The 24481-nt window shown below is 43.4% G+C and overlaps 2 protein-coding genes across 10 annotated transcripts in view; one reads left to right on the top strand and one right to left on the bottom strand.

Annotated features, from left to right (window-relative positions):
* Window positions 1-24481, top strand: part of LOC127979195 (nuclear receptor subfamily 1 group D member 2-like) — a 79116-nt gene that overhangs the window by 7692 nt on the left and 46943 nt on the right. For 2 of the 7 annotated variants that reach the window (XR_008158744.1, XR_008158745.1), the window contains exons 5-8: window positions 432-1069; window positions 1143-1328; window positions 2054-2264; window positions 5060-6151. Coding sequence is in view for 2 of the 7 variants with exons in the window: in XM_052584472.1 (XP_052440432.1) it covers window positions 432-1069; window positions 1143-1328; window positions 2054-2264; window positions 5060-5256 (1232 nt within the window). In the remaining 5 variants the exon portion in view is untranslated. Of the gene's footprint in view, window positions 1-431; window positions 1070-1142; window positions 1329-2053; window positions 2265-5059; window positions 7020-24481 lie in introns of those variants that run through there. The other 5 variants (XM_052584472.1, XM_052584473.1, XR_008158743.1 and 2 more) reach the window with 4 other exon arrangements.
* The window catches only part of LOC127979198 (tripartite motif-containing protein 16-like), a 41635-nt gene continuing 25722 nt past the window's right edge, over window positions 8569-24481 (bottom strand). The window contains exons 1-6 of one of the 3 annotated variants that reach the window (XM_052584478.1): window positions 11350-11996; window positions 10822-10917; window positions 10478-10711; window positions 10249-10396; window positions 10069-10110; window positions 8570-9663 (exon numbers count right to left, since the gene is read on the bottom strand). In XM_052584478.1, the coding sequence (XP_052440438.1) occupies window positions 9140-9663; window positions 10069-10110; window positions 10249-10396; window positions 10478-10711; window positions 10822-10917; window positions 11350-11925 (1620 nt within the window). In that variant the 5' untranslated portion in view covers window positions 11926-11996 and the 3' untranslated portion in view covers window positions 8570-9139. Of the gene's footprint in view, window positions 9664-10068; window positions 10111-10248; window positions 10397-10477; window positions 10712-10821; window positions 10918-11349; window positions 11997-24481 lie in introns of those variants that run through there. The other 2 variants (XM_052584480.1, XM_052584479.1) reach the window with 2 other exon arrangements.

Raw genomic sequence — 24481 nt, 5'->3', positions numbered from 1 at the left:
AGTCTATGAGCTGACCGTGATAGATAGATAGATAGATAGATTGATAGATAGATAGATAGATAGATAGATAGATAGATAGATAGATAGATAGATAGATAGATAGAGAGCTAGACAGACAGACAGACAGATAGATATAGAGCTCCAAAGATAGATAGACAGACAGACAGACAGACAGATAGATAGATAGATAGATAGATAGATAGATAGATAGATAGATAGATAGATAGAGAGCTAGACAGGTAGACAGACAGGTAGACAGACAGACAGATAGATAGAGAGCTAGACAGACAGACAGATAGAAACTAGACACAGACAGACAAACCGACAGACAGACAGACAGACAGACAGATATATAGATAGATAGATAGATAGATTCAGCAGAAGTGTCAGTCTGTTGTAGTCTGTGAGCTGACCGTGTCTGTGCTCCTCAGCTGTGCGTTTCGGCCGGATTCCCAAACGAGAGAAGCAGCGCATGCTGCTCGAGATGCAGAACGCCATGAACAACATGATGAACAACAGCCATGACAACCAGCCTCTGAACGAACAGACGTCAGCCACCGATGAAGCTTCAGAGCACAGCAGCTCGGGCCCTTCCTCCCGCTCCCCCTCTACTTCCCCCAGGAGCAACCGATCCGAATCCAGCCCTGACCCTGAGCTGCTGAGCAGCATGGATACAAGCCAGAGCTCAGACTCTTCCAGTGCCACTGACAGCGGGGAGGAGGAGGTCATTGGCACAGTGACTAGAGCGCAACAGGAGACCTTCATGTACAATCAGGAGCAGGCCAGAGTGCCTTCAGAGGGCCCCAACAACTACAGCCATTGCTCAGAGAAGACTCAGGAGGTCTGGAAGCAACAGAACAATGCCTCCTCAGAGAGCGAACTAAAGCCCCCATCAGGCAGTGCTCCACGGGGGCCTGAAGACTCGGGCTGTCCTTTCAGACTGCCCAACAGCAGCTCTGCTGGACCGTCTCTGCAGAACCTCTCTCTGAGAGCTCATAATGACAATGAAACACATGTCAACGGCTGCTGTAGTGTCCCAACATTTGCAAGTGTTAACAGGATGCACCTGGTGAGTTACGTAGAGAACCCATACCAAAATTTCAGTTGAAGTCCATACAAGTACTCATGATTCTCATTCACAGGTTTGCCCCATGAACACATCGCCCTATGTGGATCCTCAGAAGTCGGGTCACAGTATTTGGGAGGAGTTCTCCATGAGCTTCACCCCAGCTGTCAGAGAGGTGGTGGAATTTGCAAAGCGCATCCCAGGATTCAAAGAGCTGTCCCAGCACGACCAGGTCAGCCTGCTGAAGGCCGGCACCTTTGAGGTATGAACAAAATACAACACAGTCTCCACACAAGGGTCAGACTTTAACGAGGGCTTGTGCCAAAAATGCCTCCAACATGAATAAAAATGCCCCATAAATTCAAGACAAAGGGGCAAAAAAATTCCCCTGCACTATTAAACAATGTATTACGGCTGTTGCAGTTAAAATTATTTGTGAAAATGTATAAAAAGTGTAAATTCAGATTTAGATCCACTCACACACTTTATCAGATTGTTTTTTACATATTGTTTTGTGCAGCATTGAGCCTCATAACCAATCACACAGATTTCTGTTGAACTTAGGAATGCATTGGCCGATCAGAGTCACTGAGCTGTGTTAAGTGCATGCTCGCGACTTCCCTCATCATAAACAACACCGTGCAGATACATTAATACTGAGATACATATAATTACAATATAAAGAGCAATAATCTAATGTCATATTAATAATGGTCAATAATCAATAATGTCATATTGCAGCCGGATTCAGAGCTTCTGTATTTTTACATGTATAATTTAGATTTTTTTTTTAATTGTAGCCTATTGTTATTGACAACAGTTTAAAATGTTGATAAAAGTAATTGACATTATAGACAAATATTGCCCCTTAATGGAGAAGTTAATTTCTGGCCCTACACTGAATTAAACAGTCTTAAATCATTCCTAAGAGTCCTGTGAATCGACCGGATAGAATTCAGTTTGATGGGTTTCTTGTTTGGTCTGTAGGTGCTGGTGGTGCGCTTTACATCCCTGTTCGATGTGAAGGAGCGCACGGTTACATTTCTGAGTGGCAGGAAGTACAGCGTGGAGGCGCTGCGCTCAATGGGTGCTGGAGATCTCCTCAACTCAATGTTTGACTTCACAGAGAAGCTGCAAGCGCTGAACCTCAGTGAGGAGGAGATGAGCCTCTTCACAGCCGTAGTGCTGGTGTCTGCAGGTATTAACGCCATACCATTATAAGACCATAGTTTTGTATCTGAGATGGGGTTGGGCAATTAGAAATTTGACCAAACATTAGAATTACATCATTACACTCTGGTCCTCTTCGTTTGGGAGTCACATTTGGCTCCTTAGTTGTCAAAAGTGACCGGAGCCTTGAAATGTAAATTCTTTTTTTTAAAAAGGAAAATATATTTAATACATTTTTGTTCAATAATATTGTTTTATTATTATTCAGAATTAATTCCACGGTTTGTCCATAACAAACACCATGTTCAAGCATAAGGGTGTCCATCAGTGCACGTGGCACCAGGACACCCTAGGCCGGAGGTCAATGATCGACTTTGTGGTCGTGTCATCAGACCTTCGGCCATATGTCTTGGACACTCGGGTGAAGAGAGGGGCGGAGCTGTCAACTGATCACCACCTGGTGGTGAGTTGGATCCGATGGCGGAGGAGGAAGCTGGACAGACTCGGCAGACCCAAACGTACTGTGAGGGTCTGTTGGGAACGTTTGGCCGAGCCCCCTGTCAGAGAGATCTTCAACTCCCATCTCCGGCAGAGCTTCGACCGGATCCCGAGGGAGTCTGGAGATATTGAGTCCGAGTGGACCATGTTCTCCACCTCCATTGTCGCTGCGGCTGCTCAAAGCTGTGGCCGTAAGGTCTCCGGTGCCTGTCGAGGCGGCAATCCCCGAACCCGGTGGTGGACACCGGAAGTAAGGGATGCTGTCAAGCTGAAGAAGGAGTCCTATCGGGCCTGGATGGCTTGTGGGACTCCGGAGGCAGCTGACAGGTACCGGCAGGCCAAGCGGACTGCAGCCCGGGTAGTCGTGGAGGCAAAAACTCGGGCCTGGGAGGAGTTCGGTGAGGCCATGGAGAAAGACTATCGGTTGGCCTCGAAGAGATTCTGGCAAACTGTTCGACGCCTCAGGAGGGGGAAGCAGTGCCCTACCAACACTGTTTAAAGTAGAGATGGGCACCTGTTGACCTCAACTGGGGATATCGTCGGGCGGTGGAAGGAATACTTCGAGGATCTCCTCAATCCCACCGACTTGTGTTCCGTTGAGGAAGCAGTGGCTGGGGACTCGGAGGAGCACTCGTCCATCACCCGGGCTGAAGTCATCGAGGTAGTTAAAAAGCTCCTCGGTGGCAAGGCACCGGGGGTGGATGAGATCCGCCCCGAGTACCTCAAGTCTCTGGATGTTGTGGGGCTGTCTTGGCTGACACGCCTCTGCAACATCGCATGGCGGTTGGGGACAGTACCTCTGGACTGGCAGACCGGGGTGGTGGTCCCTCTTTTCAAGAAGGGGGACCGGAGAGTGTGTTCCAACTATAGGGGGATCACACTTCTCAGCCTCCCTGGGAAAGTCTATGCCAAGGTACTGGAGAGGAGAATTCGGCCGATAGTGGAACCTCGGATTCAGGAGGAACAGTGTGGTTTTCGTCCTGGTCGTGGAACACTGGACCAGCTCTATACCCTTTCCAGGGTGCTGGAGGGTTCATGGGAGTTTGCCCAACCAGTCCACATGTGTTTTGTGGACTTGGAGAAGGCATTCGACCGTGTTCCTCGCGACATCCTGTGGAGGGTGCTCCGGGAGTATGGGGTCGGCGGCTCCCTACTTAGGGCTGTTCGGTCGCTGTACGACCGGAGCAAGAGCTTGGTTCGCATTGCCGGCAGTAAGTCAGACCTGTTCCCGGTGCATGTTGGACTCCGGCAGGGCTGCCCTTTGTCACCGGTTCTGTTCATAATTTTTATGGACAGAATTTCTAGGAGCAGCCAAGGGCCGGAGAGTGTCCGGTTTGGGGACCATACGATTTCGTCGCTGCTTTTTGCGGATGATGTTGTCGTGTTGGCCTCCTCAGACCAGGACCTTCAGCGTGCACTGGGACGGTTTGCAGCCGAGTGTGAATCGGCTGGGATGAGAATCAGCACCTCCAAGTCCGAGGCCATGGTTCTCAGTCGGAAAAGGGTGGATTGCCCACTTCAGGTTGGTGGAGAGTTCCTGCCTCAAGTGGTGGAGTTCAGGTATCTTGGGGTCTTGTTCACGAGTGAGGGAAGGATGGAACGTGAGATTGACAGACGGATCGGTGCAGCTTCTGCAGTAATGCAGTCACTGTACCGGTCTGTCGTGGTGAAGAAGGAGCTGAGCTGTAAGGCAAAGCTCTCGATTTACCGGTCAATCTACGTTCCTACTCTCACCTATGGTCATGAGCTGTGGGTCATGACCGAAAGGACAAGATCCTGGATACAGGCGGCCGAAATGAGCTTTCTCCGTCGGGTGGCTGGGCGCTCCCTTAGAGATAGGGTGAGAAGCTCGGTCACTCGGGAGGAGCTCAGAGTAGAGCCGTTGCTCCACCACATCGAGAGAAGCCAGCTGAGGTGGCTCGGGCATCTATTCCGGATGCCTCCTGGACGCCTTCCCAGGGAGGTGTTCCAGGCACGTCTCACCGGGAGGGACTATGTCTCCCGGCTGGCCTGGGAGCGTCTCGGGGTCCCCCCGGAAGAGCTGGAAGAAGTGGCTAGGGAGAGGGAAGTCTGGGCGTCTCTGCTTAGACTGTTGCCCCCGCGACCCGGCCCCGGATAAGCGGAAGATGATGGATGGATGGATGGAGAATTAATTCTAATTAGCCATTTTTTTTATAAACGGATTCCCAATGTTTTTTAGATATAATGTCTTCATTTTATTAGGTTTTGTTTTTAGATATATATTTAAACATTATAAAAGACTACTTATTCCTAATCTTTAGCTGAAGCCTTGACTTACTGTGTTATATGAATTGTTTCCCATAGATCGCTCCGGTCTGGAGAACGTCAACTCGGTTGAGGCCCTTCAGGAAACTCTGATTCGAGCTCTGCGCAGCTTGATCACCAAGAACCACCCGAACGAGATCGCCATCTTCACTAAACTGCTCCTCAAACTGCCGGACCTGCGCTCGCTCAACAACATGCACTCTGAGCAGCTCTTGGCCTTTAAGGTCCACCCCTGACCACCCACCAGCCCCATAACTGTGGACCACACCCCCATCCATCTCCAGAGCCTCCTTCCTGCGGCCCATTTAGCCAGTGGGGAACTGTTATTACTCAGTGCCCCTTTTCTGACACTTCGCCCCATGACTTTCAAAGCACTGCTGGTTAAATATGGAGGTGGAGCGGGGGTACAAGAAGTCATTATACTGTAAAATGCCTGTATTGTACTGTAAAACGCCTCTGCTCGTGCTAAAGCACACGACTCGCTGACACAAACTGGAGGGGTTTCGTTGTAGATGCTTACAAGAGTTTGTACGATTACTCGGTTCGTGTGTGCGCAGAGGCATCTTGAATTAGTTTTTAGATTTATAAATCTGCCTGTGCAATAAGTGACGCGTTCACTGGTTTTGTGATTGTTCCTTGTTGGTCTTTTAATACTTTCAGAGAAGAGGACGTAAGGTATCTGTGGCATGTATGAATGCTGTGTGTTGCTAAAGGGAGATTATGAAGGGATATTCCCACAAACAAATGAGAAAATAATTACATGGAGCACAGTTTGGTATCCTTTCTAATTCGGAGAGAAGAAAAAAACAAGAAGCACCAACTAAGAAAAAGAAGAATGTGGAAGAAGAAAAGCTGCTAATCTGAGCTTTTTTTGGCAGGAAGACACAGGAATGTTTAATGGATAGATCTATTTTTATAGTCTGTTTTCTGTCTTAAAATCTGTAGTTAAATGCAGAGGAAGCCGCACTTAGGCCTGAAACATTATGTAAGTATGTGAACGCAAATGCTTCTTGATAGAGTGGATGGCTGCGTTCCAAAATGCATCAAAATCTAATGCAGTGCGTGTCACGCTGATGTTGTGTGCAGTAGACACTGACATTGACACTGTCTTTTTACAGTTTTCTCTTCCAGGTAATTGATGGAGCAACAGTTTGAAGAGAATCTTGCTGAGCAATTTAAAGTTAGTTCAGCTGTTGACACATTTATAGCTAGCTACCTGACTAGTGATGCATTTGGTTTATTGGCACAGACATATGAAGTCGACTGTTGCCCGCTTGAGTGTTTGTTACCGACAAGATTCAGTCAGACCGCAGGCTTGGCCAAGCATTTGTATTCTTGCATAGAGTATGTGTCTGATTGTGTATGGTGCATCTGTGTAGATGTCCTGATTCGTAGGGCTTTTAGTAATGACAAAGTGTGTGATGAAGCTTAATGACAGAAGAGGTAGGACAGAAGGCGTTTTATCACTATAAGATTTGTGAATGCTGATGGGACTCAAAGCCGTCCACAGTGATGTCATAATGTCTGCATTTATATTTCTTCATTTCTCTTTTCTGAATGATGTTTTTTTGTTTTTGTTTTTGGGTAAGTCTGTTCAGTGAATGTTCTTGTAGAGTTATTGTGTCTGTGTGAAAAGCTGAAGTAAGCAAATAGTGTGGATACTCAAGCACCGCTGGACCAGACAGGGAGAGGAAACAGGAAATGGCCCAAAACTCCACCGAGTAACACCGTCAACACCTCTCGTCACCCCGCCAGCTCTGGGCATCTGAAATCCTCTCGGGTCGGTTCTGATATCAAAGCTGCTGTAGATGAATAGTCACCAAAAGAAGTATGTTTGTTTGGTGTTGGTGTTCCTCACTCAGTGTCATTGATGTGTTGCCATAATCCAGTCTGTCAGTTTTCTTCTGTGAAAGTTAGATTTCTATATATCTATATATAAATATATAATATAATTAAATACATATTAAACAAGAAAATAAACAGATAAATGCTAAACTCATTCTTTCCATGCGTTGTCATTTTTGCATCTGTTTGTCAGACGTACAAATGTACAGACAATCCACTGATTACTCAGCATTATTAATTTCACTTGTAGCACCCCCTGTAGGTATTTTATTTATTTTTGGTGGGGTTGGGTGGGGGGAGGGTGTTCTGTGATCTACTTCAAGTTCCAGTAAGTGTCGATGTTATTTTTTGCATTATCACTGACTTATACAGTATGTTAAGTCGTAAAGAATTAACAACAGCAGAATGTTTAATTTTCTACTAGTTTTGCAACTCTTAACATATCCAATTCTTTTGATTGCTGTCTTGCTGGAACTATGTACAAAATCTGAAGATTGGAAAATCAGTCTGGGACAGAGGTTTCCAATCCTGCTCTTAGAAAACCCCTTTCCTTCAGAGTTTAGCTCCAACACATGTCTGGAGATTTCCAGTGATCCTGAAGACCTTGATTAGCTGCTTCAGGTGTGTTTAGAGCTAGACCCAAACTCTGCTGGAAGCTGGGCCTCCGGGAAAAGTAGAGTTTTCAGAAAATTAAAAATAGTTGAAATTAAAGATATAATTTGTATATTTGGGATTTACAGTAGGATTTTATTTCTTGTTCCAAAGGATGTACTGATTATACCCAAATCTATTTGCAGAACGAACAAAACAATCCTTCGTCAATAAAATCTCTATTAATGTAAAATAAAATAAACATATCCTTAGATGAAGATAAAACAAAGGTGATTGTTTTTTGGCCCACAGACAATTTGCAGGCCACCAATAGAGATCAAAATTGTGATGGCACAGTGCCTCAGAGCTTCAATCCCAGAAACGGTGCACCTTGTGGTTTGTTCAGACGCTGCTGTAGTGAATATGGATCAAAAGTGGTGCACGGACGGCCAAACGACAAACTGTTGTCTACAGCTCACTGACATCGACCGCAGGGACACAGAGCAACAAATCACCAGCAGCTACAACAGTGATGACCAGGACAATGTGTCCCAATCAAAACATGGGTTTGTGCTGCATCACCACCACCGCACAATGTATAGGAACCGGAGCGCCTGCATTTTGATTTTTTAATTATTTATCTTAGATTAGATACTTTTAGAGAGTCCTACATTTAGAAATTCATGATAATATTAGGTATTTGTTGATAAAGATATTTTCAGCTATCATATATATATATATATATATATATATATATATATATATATATATATATATATATATATATATATATATATATATATATATATATATATATATATAAATGAATATTTATGACTTAATAAAGACACAAAAGGGTCTTTGATGTCCTGAGACTTTCATTAATCAGTCAAGTTTAGTATGTTGTGTGAAAAATGTTTTCTTGGGCAGGCTGCTGTTTTTAACCAGTCTGGAGACTTTAAACCTGCTGTAGAATAAAATCAAACAGTGAGATGGTTTTACTTCAGCAGACATCTGTCACTGAAATATATTCAGACCCCTTCATTTAATGTTGCAGTCTAATGCTAAAATCATTTATTTTTCATTCACATCAATCTACACTCCATACATCATAATGACAGAAAATCAGATGTGATGACTGCAAATGTGTTGAAAGAAAGAACAAACAGAAAAACAGTGTCACATTGACTGAATTCAGTTCAGAAGCCCCTCATTTCTCTGAATCATCATCGAGATTAAAAATACAATTATTAAAATGCAGATTTCTGTATTTCAATGTTGAGTCCATCTTATTAAAGCTCCTCTTGTGTGTAATAAGAGCACAGCTGTATCAGATTATGAAAATACAAAGCCATTCCAGAGACAAAGAATTTGACTAATTTTACAATCAATATTAGATTAATCTGATGAAAAAGTATTCGCTCAGTTATAGTATTGTGTGATTTATGTTACTGTCAGTGACAGAAGTTCAGCTCTAGTTTTGTTTTAAAGGAGTCAAGACAGATTTATTTTTTATTGTTGTTTTTTTATATATGTACCTTGAGGTTTGCTTATAATGTTTTATAAGTTTATATAAAGTTATACGTTTTTGCACACAAAAAAGAGATAATTATTATTTTCAAATCCCTCTGTCTAAAACACATATAACTGTACAATGTGTAGATCTCTGTATAATCTAGATAGTTATAATAGTTTTACTGATGATTGATGATCCCAAACATTAAACCCAGGATATAGCGGCTGAGTGAATGTGGTCTGGACTGTGTGGATGAGGTTCATTGAGTCAGAGACGCTGTAGAAGGACAGAGTTCCTGCTCTGTGATCCACATACACTCCTATTCTCCTGCAGCTGGAGGAAACAGGGAGTTTAGTCTGTTTGTTATCGTGACAGAATGAGAAACTAGAGGAAGAGCAGAACAGTCTCCAGGACTGATCATTACCTCCAAACACACACTCATTACCAGATCCCTTCCTGCTGATGCTCTTATATGACACTGATATATACACAACACTCCCACTCCACTCCAGCTCCCAGTAACAGCGTCCACTCACACTCTCTCTACACAACACCTGAAAACAACCATCAAATCTGTCTGGATGATCAGGATACGGCTGAGCTGTGTCAGTGGTAGTCACCAATCTGTTCCCTTCAGACAGACAGAGATGTTTCTGTGCAGTGTTTGGATCCAGAGTGAACTGATGACGATCTGATGAAGAAACAAAACACTGCAATCAAGAGTTGTAAAAGATAAGCTTCTATCTTATATATCCTATTTATATCTTATCTATTATAATGTATTTACTTTTAAAGATTGTTTTGATCTATCAGAGTTGTGTTATGATGTTCATGAATTCACTTCAAAAACTGTTCTTCTCACATTGAAAGTTTACATCTGGAGTGTTTCATGTCCAGATTTTGCTTCTCTCAACTTTCTTTCATGTTTATAACATTGAAGCCAAATCCCTTTTTATCTTTTTTGTGTAGCTGAACTTAAAAAAAAAAAAATTGTCCAGATTGAAAAAAAGAGCTTTTATCTAAAATGTACAGTAAACATCAGTATAAATGTATTGCAGAACTAAAGTGAGTGTGATTGTGTTTGTTAGTGACTCACATTGTAGGAAGTCCTCTCTGCTCCTGGGAACAATGTTACTGACTGAGAAAATAACAGATATAAACACTCAGAGAGAAAATGAGACCTGGATCTATTCCTTAGACATTTCTCACATTTTCTTTATGATATTAGATGATGTTTGTCTCGTTACAGAGAGCAGATGAATCTCTAATATTTTACCAGATATCTTTTTCATCTCCTCTTTGCAGAAATCCTCCAGTTTGAGTCTCAGCTGACGGACAGATTCTCTCACTCCATCAAAAGAAAAGAGGAAACTGACAGAGATGTTTTCTGTAGATTCAGGAGGAGCTGAGAGAGACTGAAGACTCTGCAGGAATAACAACACACACGACTCAAAGACCTGATTATCTCACACTGTCCTCAATAACCTGCTCTACAGTTGGGTTACCTGCAGGAAATGGATGTGATCGTCTGTGTGTGAAAGCTGCTCCAGCTCAGTGTTTCTCTTCTTCAGATCTTCAATCTCTTGCTCCAGTCGCTCCATTTCTCCTTCAGCTCGACTCACTGCAGTCTTTTCCTGATCTCTGATCCGCTGTGTCACCTCAGAGCGGCTTCTCTCAATGGAGCGGATGAGCTCAGTAAAGATCCTCTCACTGTCCTCCACTGCTGTCTGTGCAGAGCGCTGTTAGACACACATCACAATCAGCTCTTACTGCTTCCTCACAGCGGCTTCAGTGGGACTGAAAGAGGAGTCAAACTGAGTCTCAAACTTCTCTTCTTCTCCAAACTCACCTTATGAGACTCCACAGCGTCTCTCAGCTGCTCAAGATCTTTCTGTCTCTGCTGGATTCTCTGCTGGATTTCACTCTGTGTCTCCTTCAAGTGTTTCTGGAGGAGACATTCAAAACAGCAAATCACATACAAAGCTATCACAAACTCATATAAAATTGTGCCTGTTTGATAAAAAATATCTTTTCTACAGAGTTTCTCAGAGTTTTAAGATCATTAATTTAATTTAGTTTCCATGAAGTCCTCACATATGAAGGAGGGCATATGTTTATTATCATCATTATTCTGCAATCAAGAATTAATGTGAAGTAATGGACAAAAACAATAACTCTGGTGCATGTACAGTTATAGCAGAAATCTTGAGCGATGTGTCAGAGGTGAGTAAAGTTGAGCTCATGCTCTAATGCACAGAGTCATGTAGTAACTCTCAATGGGAGAGTAGATCACATGATGCACTCATGATCAGCTGGAGACTGCAGTGAGGAGAAACACTTGAAGGGTCAGCATTAAATGTGTGATTTCAGTTCATACCTCTTTCTCTGTCCTCTCTGCTGCAGTTGACACAGTCTCGTGGTTTTTATGTTCATCTGTCATACAAAGCACACAAACACATTGCTGGTCAGTACGACAGAAAACCTCCAGAAGCTTCTCATGTTTCTGGCAGATCATCTGCTGCAGTCGTCCAGTGGCATCAGTCACTTTGTGTCTCTTTCCTGAACGAAACTCTTCATGACGCTCAAAGTGAGTTTGACAGTAAGACTCCAGACACACCAGACAGGACTTGACAGCTTTGTGTTTTCTTCCAGTACAGATGTCACACTCCATGTCTCCAGATCCAGCAGGAACAGCAGCTTTTAGTTTGGTCATCTTCAGTTTCTCCACCACTTCAGCCAGCATGGTGTTTTTACCTAGAGCAGGTCTTGGACTGAAGGTCTGTCTGCACTGAGGACAGCTGTAGACTCTCTTCTGATCCTCTTGATCCCAGCAGTCTGTAATGCAGCTCATACAGTAACTGTGTCCACAGGGAATGGTCACAGGATCCTTCAGGAGATCCAGACACACTGGACAGCTGAACTGCTCGACTGAAAAAACACTGGCTTCAGCCATTTCACTGTCTACAGCAATACAGACACAAACAACAGCTCAACAGCAGAACAGTTTCAGTTTCTTTTAACTGAGTTTCCTGGTTCTGTGTTTGAGAGACGTGTGCAAAACAGGTGTGTCTGTAAATCTGAAAACTCACATACTGAAATGTCCACTAGGTGTCAGTCTCATACAGAAACTCAGTTTAGTGAGAATACAAAGTGGGATAAACACCTTTTCAGATAATACTGCATCCAAATTACTCAGCATTATTAGAAAGCTAAAGAGTTTTATTAGGGCTTGAGCTAAACTTCACGAGACAGTGGCCCTCCAAGACCAGAGCTCTTCTGACATTTAGTAAAATATCTTGTTAAATAATTAGTAACACTTTAGAAACTGTTCCATCATTAATGATGATGAACTGGTCTCGTCAATTCACTTCAGCAGAGACCAAGTGGAGCCCCAAAGTGCATCAGGACTCTTTATCAAATAGGTGAGACTTGCAAGTATCAAACTAAGTCTTATTCATTTATACACTGTGTGCCTTACACGCATGAAGCATTCTCGTCACCTTGCTGTAGGAGTTTGTCTGTACTGTGCCTCTACAGATCATCTCATCAATGTTTGCCCAGAGCGATCCCCGGACCAGGGCCCGGTTCCCCAAAACGTTCTTATTGCTAAGTAGTTCTTAACCTATTCCTTAACCTCTCTCTAAACGTTATGGCTCGATTCCCGACACGTTCGTACGCTAAGTATATCTTCTGTAAGTCACAATTTCGTAAGGTTGGTCTGGACCATCTCTCTTAGCGTTGTTTGAGCTCTAGACTCTAGTCGCTGCCACTGTGCAGCAGTCTTTAGAAATCAGTGCAGTGCAATACAAGTCAAACTATGCTATGTTCACAATGTTATGGACATTTTAAGACTAATAATAAAATATGTTCGCAATGGATACAGGCCTATTTATGAAGTTGAATTCATGTGGTATCAGAACTAATATGGTGGTAATTAGCCTAGGCTTTTTCGTAATGTCATTAAAGCATTTAAATTGGCAATCACTTTTGATCATTAAAATCTGGGAAACAATTTGGCTCTAAATGGCTAAGATCTGTAAACGGGTAAGCACGGTGGTGTCCAGTAAGCGACCAACTATGGCAGCGATCCAATGTGTCCTTGCATTGAATCAAATACGGTGCCGGCCGCAGAGCAGTTTAGTCCATGTAAGTATTTTTATTTGGCAAAACTTAAGTCCTTTTGACATTTTAACTGACGTGGCTATATTAAAAAAAATTGCCTCCCAAGCCAACTCATTATGGAGCTGCTGGACCTTCTCAGACCTGCGCTTGCCAGGCTAACGCTGCGGGATTTTGCTTTAAGCCCTGAAGCCCAGCTGCTTGCAGCGCTGAGTTTTTTTGCTACAGAGGACTTCATTGAGGTCATGGAAGAAGGCTACGTCCAAAACTTCAAGTTCCTCTGACAAAGAGCTTGGTGCCCTTTTTTTTACGTTGCTTCCCCACCATATTCTGTCTCTAACTCTCTCTCTCTGTTAAAGCTGCAGTAGGTAACTTTTGTAAAAATATATTTTTTACATATTTGTTAAACCTGTCATTATGTCCTGACAGTAGAATATGAGACAGATAATCTGTGAAAAAATCAAGCTCCTCTGGCTCCTCCCAGTGTCCTATTGCCATTTGCAGAAATACATCGCTCCAGGTAAGAAACAACCAATCAGAGCTGCGGTCCGTAACTTTGTTTGTGTTCAAAATGTATAAAATTTATATAATGACACCATGAATCCATTTTCCAAACTGTGTTTTTAGCTTGTCCTGAATCACTAGGGTGCACCTATAATAAGTGTTTATATTCAGACTGTTTTAGATTGCTTCGGGGGTACCGCGGCGGAGTAACCCAGTACCTTTGTGATTCTTCATAGAAATAAACAGAGAGAAGTAGTTCTGGCTACGATGTTCGTCCGCAAGACGCAAGCAGTTCTGTTTATTAACCGCTAGAGCGTCAAAAGTTACCGACTGCAGCTTTAATTGTATATAGGTTGCTTTTTATTGAAAACATTAACGAATGGCAATCAATACCACATTAAACAGAAGTAACTGCAACTGCTTGCCAATCAATTCTGATTGTAAAGTACCTTACCAATAATATAAAAGTGTATAACATCATTTTTAGAAGTCGTTAAACCCACGTCAAGAAGCGGCACAAGTGGCACAACGGGATAAGGAGGGTGGATGGCAGTGTTGGGCAAGTTACTTTTAAAAAGTAATTAGTTACAGTTACTAGTTACTTCTTCCAAAAAGTAACTAAATTAGTAACTCAGTTACAAATTTTTAAAGTAACTAGTTACTTAAGAAAGTAACTATTGCGTTACTTTCAAGTAAAATTGAATTTTAAATGCTCAAACGTGACCCCACCTCTACCCCTCTTTAAAGGAACTTAAAATACATGTGCATGTTCAATTATTTATGATAAATCTGAATATTATAATGAAATGGACACTTAATACAATACATTATTAACAGAAACATGAAACATTGTACACACATCTAAAAAAAAAAGTTGCTGTGGGACAAAGTGAGACTAGCCTCCAATCAAATGGCATGTATGTAGATATTATGTTTATATAGTGGATCAATGCAAATAACACGATAGATTTTTGGGAACTTTTGATATTTCCTTTTATTGTTTCTTTAATTTCTTGAAGGAAAAAGTAATGTATATACTTCTATTTAGAGAAGGCTACTTTTGGATTATTTGGGCTCGTCGCCATACCTGTCTCTCGTTGACTGACTGGCTTGTGTTGTTCGTTGTGTGTCCTGTCCTGTCCGATGATGGGTCGTTCGCGAATGAGCGTTAGTGATGATGGATCGACTCGTTCGCGAACGAGCTTTTGATGAGTCGTTCGCGATTCGCGAATGAGCCGACTCTAAGAGCCGGCTTTTTTAGTTGAACTTCGGGAGCTGGCTCGCATATCTGAAGAGCCAACTCTATTTTTTCAAATTTAGCCTATAGAAATTAAATAATTATGTAATAAAAATTGAAATATTATAGTCAAAGTCATTTAAAGAGCCGTTTGTGAGCCAAAGAGCCGGCTCTTTTCAGTGAGCTGAGTCAAAAGAGCCGAATTCCCATCACTACTATGCGTGCTTTCGAAAACCCGCCCAACTCTACCTCTGATTGGCTTACAATGAAATTTTACTCTACCTCAGCCAATCGTCAGCATTTATGCGCTTGTCTCGTGCTCTGCCCACTAACCAAGGAAGAACAGTAAAAAAAAGTATTTGCCTCTCGCTCAGAGATCTAGTTGGTCTGATGAAAAAAAAAAAAACAGCTTCATCATCAGTTATAGTAACGCGCCGCATTTTTTGGCAGTAACGGTAACGGCGTTATTAAGATGAGAAGAGTAATCAATTAGATTACTCGTTACTGGAAAAAGTAATGCCGTTAGTAACGCCGTTATTTATAACGCCGTTATTCCCATCACTGGTGGATGGTTAGCAAGGGATACCTGGTTCGTCTACCCGTCACAACATATCATGTGAAGATATTGGCCTATAGCTTTTAGGTTGTAGCAGATCCAGATTTGTTTTTTACAGTACAGGCATGTTTAACAACAGCATGTTTAAAAAGAACTAGCATTGACACCAGTTAAAAGTGAAGAATTAAGCATCTCAACAATAGAGGGGCCAGTAGAGACAAAAACTTAAACAAATAAAACCTAAAAATAAAACTAACCTATATAAAAAAAAATAAAAAAAAAACTTAAAACCTAAACAAATAGCACAGTAGGGACAACATCCATAGGACAAAATGATGATTTCATAGAATGTAACAGAGAGGTGATGTCATGTAATGTCACAGGTGTAAAGGTGGACCAACAATGAGTAGGAGACAAGTCACAGACAAAGTGAAACTACATTTGAGGACATAACCTGAGGAAAAAAAAAGTGAGTTCTTGCCTTTTTCAGCATCTCATTCAAGGTAACCCATAGATCTTTAAGGTGGAGCCTATGAGCCTCAAGCTTAGAAGATTTCTAAAGAACCTCCACTTTTCTACAATTTCTCCTAAAACTTTGGATAGCTTCATCAATCCAAGGACAGGGTTTTTTTGTCGGACACAGTGCTTAATTTAATTGGTGCTATTTTATCTAAAATCGATAAACACTGACCATTAAAAGACTGGATAACCTCATCAACATCAGTGCATCCCATCAGAGAACATGAGTCAAACAAGGCAGAGAACCTCACGGCAGTGTCATGATTAATAATCCGCCTTTGTGTCATAATTATCTGGGGCGGAGGATCTTGAGGAAAGTTAGGCCCAATCTCAATTCTACCCCTTAGCCCTTCCCCTTTACGTGAAGGGGTAGGGGTGTCTCTATTCAATTTTGGTTGGATGGGTAGGGGTAAGGGGAAGGGCCAGATAACCCTTCAAGTGAAGATTTTTTGGAACCACACTTCAAATGAAGGGGTATGAATTATCTCGGCAACATGGCTGCTACAGCATAAATGTAAGCTTTTTTTGACATTAATAAAGATTTTAACAAAAAGTTATAATTTGTTTAATGTTACATTCAATTGTGAGTTCATATTAAATGTTACTCAAAGAAATGTTTGCAAAAATCGCTTATATTTGCTAACGTCATATTATTACAGACTGCATGATAGTGCCACAGCATATGTCTGATCAGGGCGATAACTGCCGTAGACATTGATGGGGGCTAATCCCCCCAATAATTAGAAATCGCTAAACCATTTTCCCAAATATTGCCTATTCGAGAGAGAACGAGAGAGAGAGAGAGAAAGAGAAATGGAAGTTGCGTGTATTCGCGTCTGTGCGTTTATCTTTTTAGAGTGAGTTAACTTAAAAAGAGCGATTGTATCCTCTCGTCGCTGAAAAATATAATTTAGCGATTCAGTATTTCAACTGTATTTAATAAAAGTCGTTTTGGCAGCTTTGACAAGTTTATTTTCTCCTGGATGTATGAGCTGCGCGATTTCTGATATGTGTATCTGTAAGAAGCTCATATTATAATAATTAAAGGCTCTTATGCACACCAGCATACATATGTGTGTATTGTAAGAGCTAGACAACGAATGATGGCATGTGACGGAATAGTAGTGGTGTCCCAATCCTTAGGGGCATATTTTCTCCCCTAGCCCTTGTTTCAAGGGGTAGGCGGAGGGGTAGGGGAAGGGAAAGGGGAATAAAATAGAATTGGGATTGGGCCTTAATATTAAAAAAACACACAACTATGGCCACTTGCATGTACATCTTCCACACGTGTATTTACTATATCTAGACAAAGAGAAAAAACAAGGTCCAGGGTGTGACCCTTAATATGCGTGGGTCCAGTAACATGCTGGATGAAATTAAAAGAGTCTGTAATAGAAAGGAGATTAAGTCAAGTCAAGTCACCTTTATTTGTATAGCATTTTATATAAAATATGTTGCGTCAAAGCAATTGAACAACATTCATTATCATCTCTGTTCATTTTAAATAGTGTCTGTGCATTTATTTGCAATCAAGTCAACGATATTGCTGTAGATGAAATGACCCCAACTAAGCAAGCCAGAGGTGACCGCGGCAAGGAACCGAAACTCCATCGGTGACAGAATGGAGAAAAAACCTTGGGAGAAAACAGGCTCAGTTTGGGGGCCAGTTCTCCTCTGACCAGACGAAACCAGTAGTTCAATTCCAGGCTGCAGCAGGATACAGACTGGATCTGGTGGCTACGGTGACCTCAAAATAAGAGAGAAACAGACTAATATTAGCATAGATACCATTCATCTAAAGATGTAGCAAGTACATTGGGTGTTATGGGAAGTGTTCCCGGTTCCGGTTTACCTAATTAATGCAGCCTAAAAATCCTTTAATGGATTTGGATATGAAAAAAGCATATTAGTATGTTATGTGTATGCCAGGTTAAAGAGATGGGTCTTTAATCTAGATTTAAACTGCAAGATTGTGTCTGCCTCCCGAACAATGTTAGGTAGGTTATTCCAGAATTTAGGCGCCAAATAGGAAAAGGATCTGCCGCCCGCAGTTGATTTGATATTCGTGCAGAACAACTACCAAATAAAGCATTACAATAATCTAACTTTGAGTTCATAAATGCATGTATTAACATTTCTGCATTTGACATTGAGAGCATAGAAAAATGCAGTTTTACAAATGCTAGAAACGTGGCTTTCTAAGGAAAGATTGCTATCAAATAGCACACCTAGGTTCCTAACTGATGACAAAGAATTGACAGAGCAGCCATCAAGTCTCAGACAGTGTTCTAGGTTATTACATGCAGAGTTTTAGGACCTATAATTAACACCTCTGTTTTTTTCAGAATTTAGCAGTAAGAAATTACTTGTCATCCAGTTTTCATCGACTATGCATTCCATGAGTTTTTTTCAAATTGGTGTGTTTCACCAGGCCGTGAAGAAATATAGAGCGGAGTATCATCAGTGAAAGCTAACACCATGTTTCCTGATGATATCTCCCAAGTGTAACATATAAAGAGTGAAGAGTAGCGGCCTTAGTACTGAGCCTTGAGGTACTCCATATTGTACTTGTGATCGATATGATACCTCTTCATTCACTGCTACGAACTGATGGCGGTCATATAAGTACGATTTAAACCATGCTAATGCACTTCCATTGATGCCAACACAGTGTTCAAGTCTATGCAAAAGAATGTTGTGGTCAATTGTGTCAAACACAGCACTAAGATCTAATAGAACTAATAGAGAGATACAACCACTTGTATGAGCAGGTCATTTGTAACTCTAAGGAGAGCAGTCTCAGTACTATGATACGGTCTAAATCCTGAATGGACATTCTCACCGATACCATTTTTCTCTAAGAAGGAATATAATTGTGAGGATACTACCTTTTCTAGTATCTTGGACAGAAAAGGGAGATTCTAGTTCTCTTAACTAGTTAACTAATTAACTAGTTCTTTGGGGTTAAGTTGTGTTTTTTTGATGAGAGGCTTAATAACAGCCAGTTTGAAGGTTTTGGGGACATATCCTGATGACAATGAGGAATTAATAATAGTCAGAAGAGGATCTATGACTTCTGGAAGGTCTAACATACATTTCACTAGCTAGGACCACGCCACAAACCAGCTATGCAACTGGGGAAGAGTAGAAAGAGGATGAAGGGGTCGAGGGAATGGGATGATGGTCAGGTTGATCAGGGAATCTTGAATTGATGGCTCAGGGAGACTCAGGGTGGGGGTACAGTCTCTAGTGTATATTTAGGCCAGACAATGAGGACCCCCTGATACAACCTGATAGAAATATAATGTGGGATAAGGTTGGTTGAATGGATGAGAAAGGGAGGGAAGGGTGGGTTCTCGAGAACGAGACTAGCAGAGTGGTATGAGGTGGCCCGGTATATATGGAGGTTTGGAAGTCAGGTGATTGTTTGAGGCGTGGCCCTGCTCCCGAACTTTAGTTAACCTCGTTTAATCCCATTTCACTAGCTAGGACCACGCCACAAACCAGCTATGCAACTGGGGAAGAGTAGAAAGAGGATGAAGGGGTCGAGGGAATGGGATGATGGTCAGGTTGATCAGGGAATCTTGAATTGATGGCTCAGGGAGACTCAAGGTGGGGGTACCGTCTCTAGTGTATATTTAGGCCAGACAATGAGGACCCCCAAAGTTGGGAAGAGTTGAGATATGTGAGCTTAGTAAGCCTGTTCGTACGGAGAGGATGCAGAGGCTGATTAAGTTCAGGCGTTAGATGGTTAACGTGGGTTTCTGTTTTTCGAAAGCCTTTAAATATGAATGTGTTGGAAAGAGTGAAGCTGGGCAATCGCAGCCAGTGGTTATTCGAAGGAATAGTTGATCCCTCAAGTAGGTTTAAATGCACGTGGGGATCTGAGGAAGGAATGAGAGTGAGATTTTAAAGGGGGGGTGAAATGCTATTTCATGCATACTGAGTTTTTTACACTGTTAAAGAGTTGGATTCCCATGCTAAACATGGACAAAGTTTCAAAAATTAAGTTGTACGTTTGAAGGAGTATTTTTGTTCCAAAAAAACCTCTTCCGGTTTGTCACAAGTTTCGGAAAGTTTTTTTAGAGTATGGCTCTGTGTGACGTTAGATGGAGCAGAATTTTCTTATATGGGTCCTAAGTGCGCACTCTTCTGCCGGAATAGCGGGCGCTCCCGTATAGCAGAGCACTGAGAGGCTGAGCACAGCCTGATCAGAGCGAGAGTATCGCGAAAAGTCACAAAAGAAGTGTGTTTTTGGTTGCCAGGGCAAGACAACCCTGCACAGATTACCAAAAGAGAAACAGCATTAAGGGACCAGTGGATGGAGTTTATTTTTACAGAGCATCAACGGAGTTGTGCAAGTGTTTTTGTTTGTTCCCTGCATTTCGGATTGCACATCGTTTATTTCTTAAGGATAATGCAGTCCCAACGGAAAAGGGTCACGATTGTGTGTTGGAACCACATGTGGTGAGTAAAACTGCTTCAAATATCTCTGTATTGTTAACTTAGCTATCAGCGCGTAAGCACATCAAGTAAACAAAATGCGATGTTGTCATCAAACTGCACTTTCCACATGTACAGCTTAAAAAAAAAAAAAAAAAAAAGACGACATAAAGTGGAACTTAGTCATTTTCCAAAACCGCTAAGCAAATATATACAGTTTCAGTACATACCACATAGCATACCGCCTTTGCTGATGCTGCTCTTGTTAAATTTCATCCTCTGGATCTGTGTCACAGCTTCCACATGCTCTCAACTCAAAAACTCCTACTGGCGCTCGTGATTCTTTAGCTCCGCCCATACGTCACGCCTCTAGGCGCTCGTGTTTTTCCGGGAAAAATCGGTACAGACTATCTTTCTCTTATAAATATAATAAAAATAAAGACTTTTTGGAGTTATGAAGGATGCAGTACTACTCTATAGGTACTCAAGATTAACAGGATATTGAGTGAAAACGAGCATTTCACCCCCCCTTTAAGTTGAAGATATACAGTGGGTCGGTTGATGGAAGGAAGCTTTGAGACAGTTCCGACCGGAGAGGTATCGTGAAGATCATGCTTGGAGCAAGGCGATTAAGAATGGCTTCTTAGGAAGCCTATTTGGTGTTTGGTCAGTGGTATGACCGGCGAGAGATGCATGTTTATTCCGGAGCCAAGTCTAACTTCTGGAATGTCAAACGAGACGAGAGTCGGTTTACGAGATTAAGGAGTCGTGGTATAGGAGTTGCTCGGAGGAGGAGTTGTTGTTGAGTAGATTAAGTTGGCAGATGAGTAGAATCGGACTATTCAAACCCCCAAGGATGTTATATTATGACTATGGGACACATTTCATAATGCTGTGGAGACTGCTCTTGACTGTGAATTGTAGGAACTGAATTCCGGAGGCTGTTTAGAATCAACCGGGCAACCACCATATTAACTGCTGAAGTCTACTTAGGGTATTGCATCCGTATACAGCTCTTCTAGCTAGTGGCCTGTCGACTATGTCAGGTTCTTGATAGGAGTGCGGAGGTGCTTTGCAAGTCAGTCTGCTGGTATCGTAGGGTTATGAGAGCAGGAGTTTATCACGTGGCTCCATCACAGAATGCACAGGTGTGGAGGCGCCTCTAGAAGAGAGGCGGCCCTGACAGTGGCTGAAGAAAGGATGATGGGATGAAAGGATGTATTGAGCAGGGGAGGGGTTGAGGATTAGAGGGTATGGGAGGGGGAGGGGGAGGGAAGGTAGGGAAAGAGGAAGGGGGAAGAAGGGATGTTGGGATGAGAGGATAGGAGGGGGGAGGAGGTAGGGAAGGTAGGGAGAGAGGAAGGGTGGAAGAAGGGATGTTGGGATTAAAGGATGAAATGGAAAGAGGTTTGGAAATGGAATTGGAGGTTGAAGGAGACCGGCTGGTCTGTGTGAGCAACAGTATAGAACATGCAATGCTCAATAGATCGCTTAATCACAGGAAGCCCCACCTTCTGAACGAAAGAACCAAACACTGCACGTCACTGGAGTTGCTATTAGAAGCTTCCTGGTTGCTATAGAAACAGTCAGCAGTCTTACACATGCACTTAAGACTGTGCGCTCTCACTGACTAATCTTAGCCTGGATAAGGTAACAATGCTGTTGTTAGGAGCATGTTCGTCCACTTGAGGTGCTGCTGAGGTGGTGCAGATGGCTGCGGGCCCTTCCGCTGAGGTCTAGGTGGAGCGGTTGTTAACTGTGTGATCATTCACCTGAGGCTCTGCTGTGGTGGTGTTGCTGCTGTAGCGGAATGATCGTTTTATATGAGGTGCTGCTGTTGAAGCTGTATGATCGTTTCACCTGAGGCGCTACTGGTGGTGCTATATGATTGTTTCACCTAAGGCGCTGCTGGCGGTGCTGTTGTAGCTGAACGATCATTTCGCCTGAGGCGCTGGTGGTGGTGCTGCTGGAGCTGTATGATCATTTCACCTGAGGCGCTGATGGTGGTGCTGTTGTAGCTGTATGATCGGTTTCGCCTGAGGCGCTGATGGCGGTGCTTTGTAGCTGTATGATCGTTTCGCCGGAAGCACTGGTGGCGGTGCTGTTGTAGCTGAATGATCGTTTCACCCGAGGTACTGCTGGCAGAGTTGTAGTTGCTGTATGATAATTTCACCTGAGGCACTGCTGCCGGTGCTGTTGTAGCCGAATTATCGTTCCTCCTAGTGCGCTGCTGACGGTGCTGTTATAGCTGAGTGATCATTTCACCTAAGGCGCTGCTGGCGGTGCTGTTGTAGCTGAATGATCATTTCACATGAGGCGCTGCTGGTGGAGCTGTTGTAGCTGTATGATCATTCCACCTGAGGCGCTGATGGCGGTGCTGTTGTAGCTGTATGATCATTTCACCCGAGGCGCTGATGGCGGTGCTGTTGTAGCTGTATGATCGTTTCACCTGAGGCGCTGATGGCGGTGCTGTTGTAGCTGTATGATCGTTTCACCCGAGGCACTGATGGCGGTGCTGTTGTAGCTAAATGATCGCTTCACCTGAGGCGCTTCTGGTGGTGCTGTAGTTAACTGCAGGCTTGACCGCTGGGCAATGTAGTGGTGGTGCAGTTGTTAGTTGTGGTACCGCTGTGGTGGTGGTGGTGGTGATAGCTGCAGATTTAACAATGCTATTTGGGCAGAAGTAACAACATTATGACACAGTGCTTGTCAGATTAATTAGATAATTAGAAACACAGGGCCATATTCCTGTAAACAGCTGAAGTTAGGGTGGAAAAAAAGGATGTTGGGATGAAAGGATGTTTGTGAGTGGCAGTATGATCGTTTCGCCTGAGGCACTGGTGGCAGTGCTGTTGTAGCTGTATGATCATTCCACCTGAGACGCTGATGGCGGTGCTGTTGTAGCTGTATGATTTTTCCACCTGAGGTGCTGATGGCGGTGCTGTGGCGATCCTCACGGAGGCGGTGGCAGATATGAAATTGGAGTGGACAGCCAAGGAGCTGCCGCCTAAGAGATGGATGGACGGTTCTTTCCTCTGCGCGGGCCGCCAGGCTGAAGTCCGCAGAGACCCGCGTCTTTTTTCTCTGATGTCCACTAAGAACTCACCCGGTCATGGCGCTCCCCTTACTCAGCCCGAGCCCATGCACAGGGGACCCAGCTGCTGACGACGGTGGAAGGGGCGGAGAAATTAGGATACGCGCGACCGCCTCCCGTCGAGGATGCTATCGCGGCCCACCTGGCGTCTTCTCCCGGCTGGAAAACCGCCTCTTTGCCTTCTAAGCCATGTCGAGCTACTGCTCACATCGCAGAGAAGGCGTACATATCTGCTGGACATGCAGCATCTGCCCTCCACACGATGGCAATCCTGCAGGTCTTCCAAACTCGGCTCCTTGGGTCTCTGGATGAGGGAAGCCCGGACCCAGAGTCGCTCAGGAAGCTGCGCACGGCGGCGGATCTCGCTCTCGCGGCGTCGAAAAAGGTAGCGCAGGGAATCGGCCGCAATATGAGCAGCCTTGTGGTCCTGCATCGTCATCTGTGGCTGACGCTGTCCGGCATGCGCGATGCCGAAAAGAGGCAGTTCCTGGATGCACCGGTGAGCCCCTTTTCGGTGTCGCGGTGGAATCTCTGATTTTTCCACCTGAGGCGCTGATGGCGGTGCTGTTGTAGCTAAATGATCACTTCACCTGAGGCGCTGATGGCGGTGCTGTTGTTTCTGTATGATCGATTCACCTGAGGCGCTGGTGGCGGTGCTGTTGTAGCTGTATGATCGTTCCACCTGAGGCACTGATGGCGGTGCCGATGTAGCTGTATGATTGTTTCACCTGAGGCGCTGCTGGTGGTGTTGTTGTAGCTGTATGATCATTTCACCTGAGGCGCTGATGGCGGTGCTGTTGTAGCTAAATGATCGCTTCACCTGAGGCGCTTCTGGTGGTGCTGTAGTTAACTGCAGGCTCGACCGCTGGGCAATGTAGAGGTGGTGCAGTTGTTAGTTGTGAGGTCATCCACCTGAGGTACCGCTGGGGGGCTCAAAGTTTGTTATGACAGAAGTTTAACTGAACTCAATATAGTTGAAATAACTGTTTGTTATCTGCACGATTGAACTGGATACCTTGGATTTAAGAACGTGTTGA

This window comes from Carassius gibelio, chromosome B19 (assembly GCF_023724105.1).
Source record: "Carassius gibelio isolate Cgi1373 ecotype wild population from Czech Republic chromosome B19, carGib1.2-hapl.c, whole genome shotgun sequence".
In the NCBI taxonomy this organism is placed as follows: Eukaryota; Metazoa; Chordata; class Actinopteri; order Cypriniformes; family Cyprinidae; genus Carassius; species Carassius gibelio.
The sequence above is the reverse complement of the archived record's forward strand: the minus strand, read 5'-3'. Positions and strand labels throughout refer to the sequence as shown.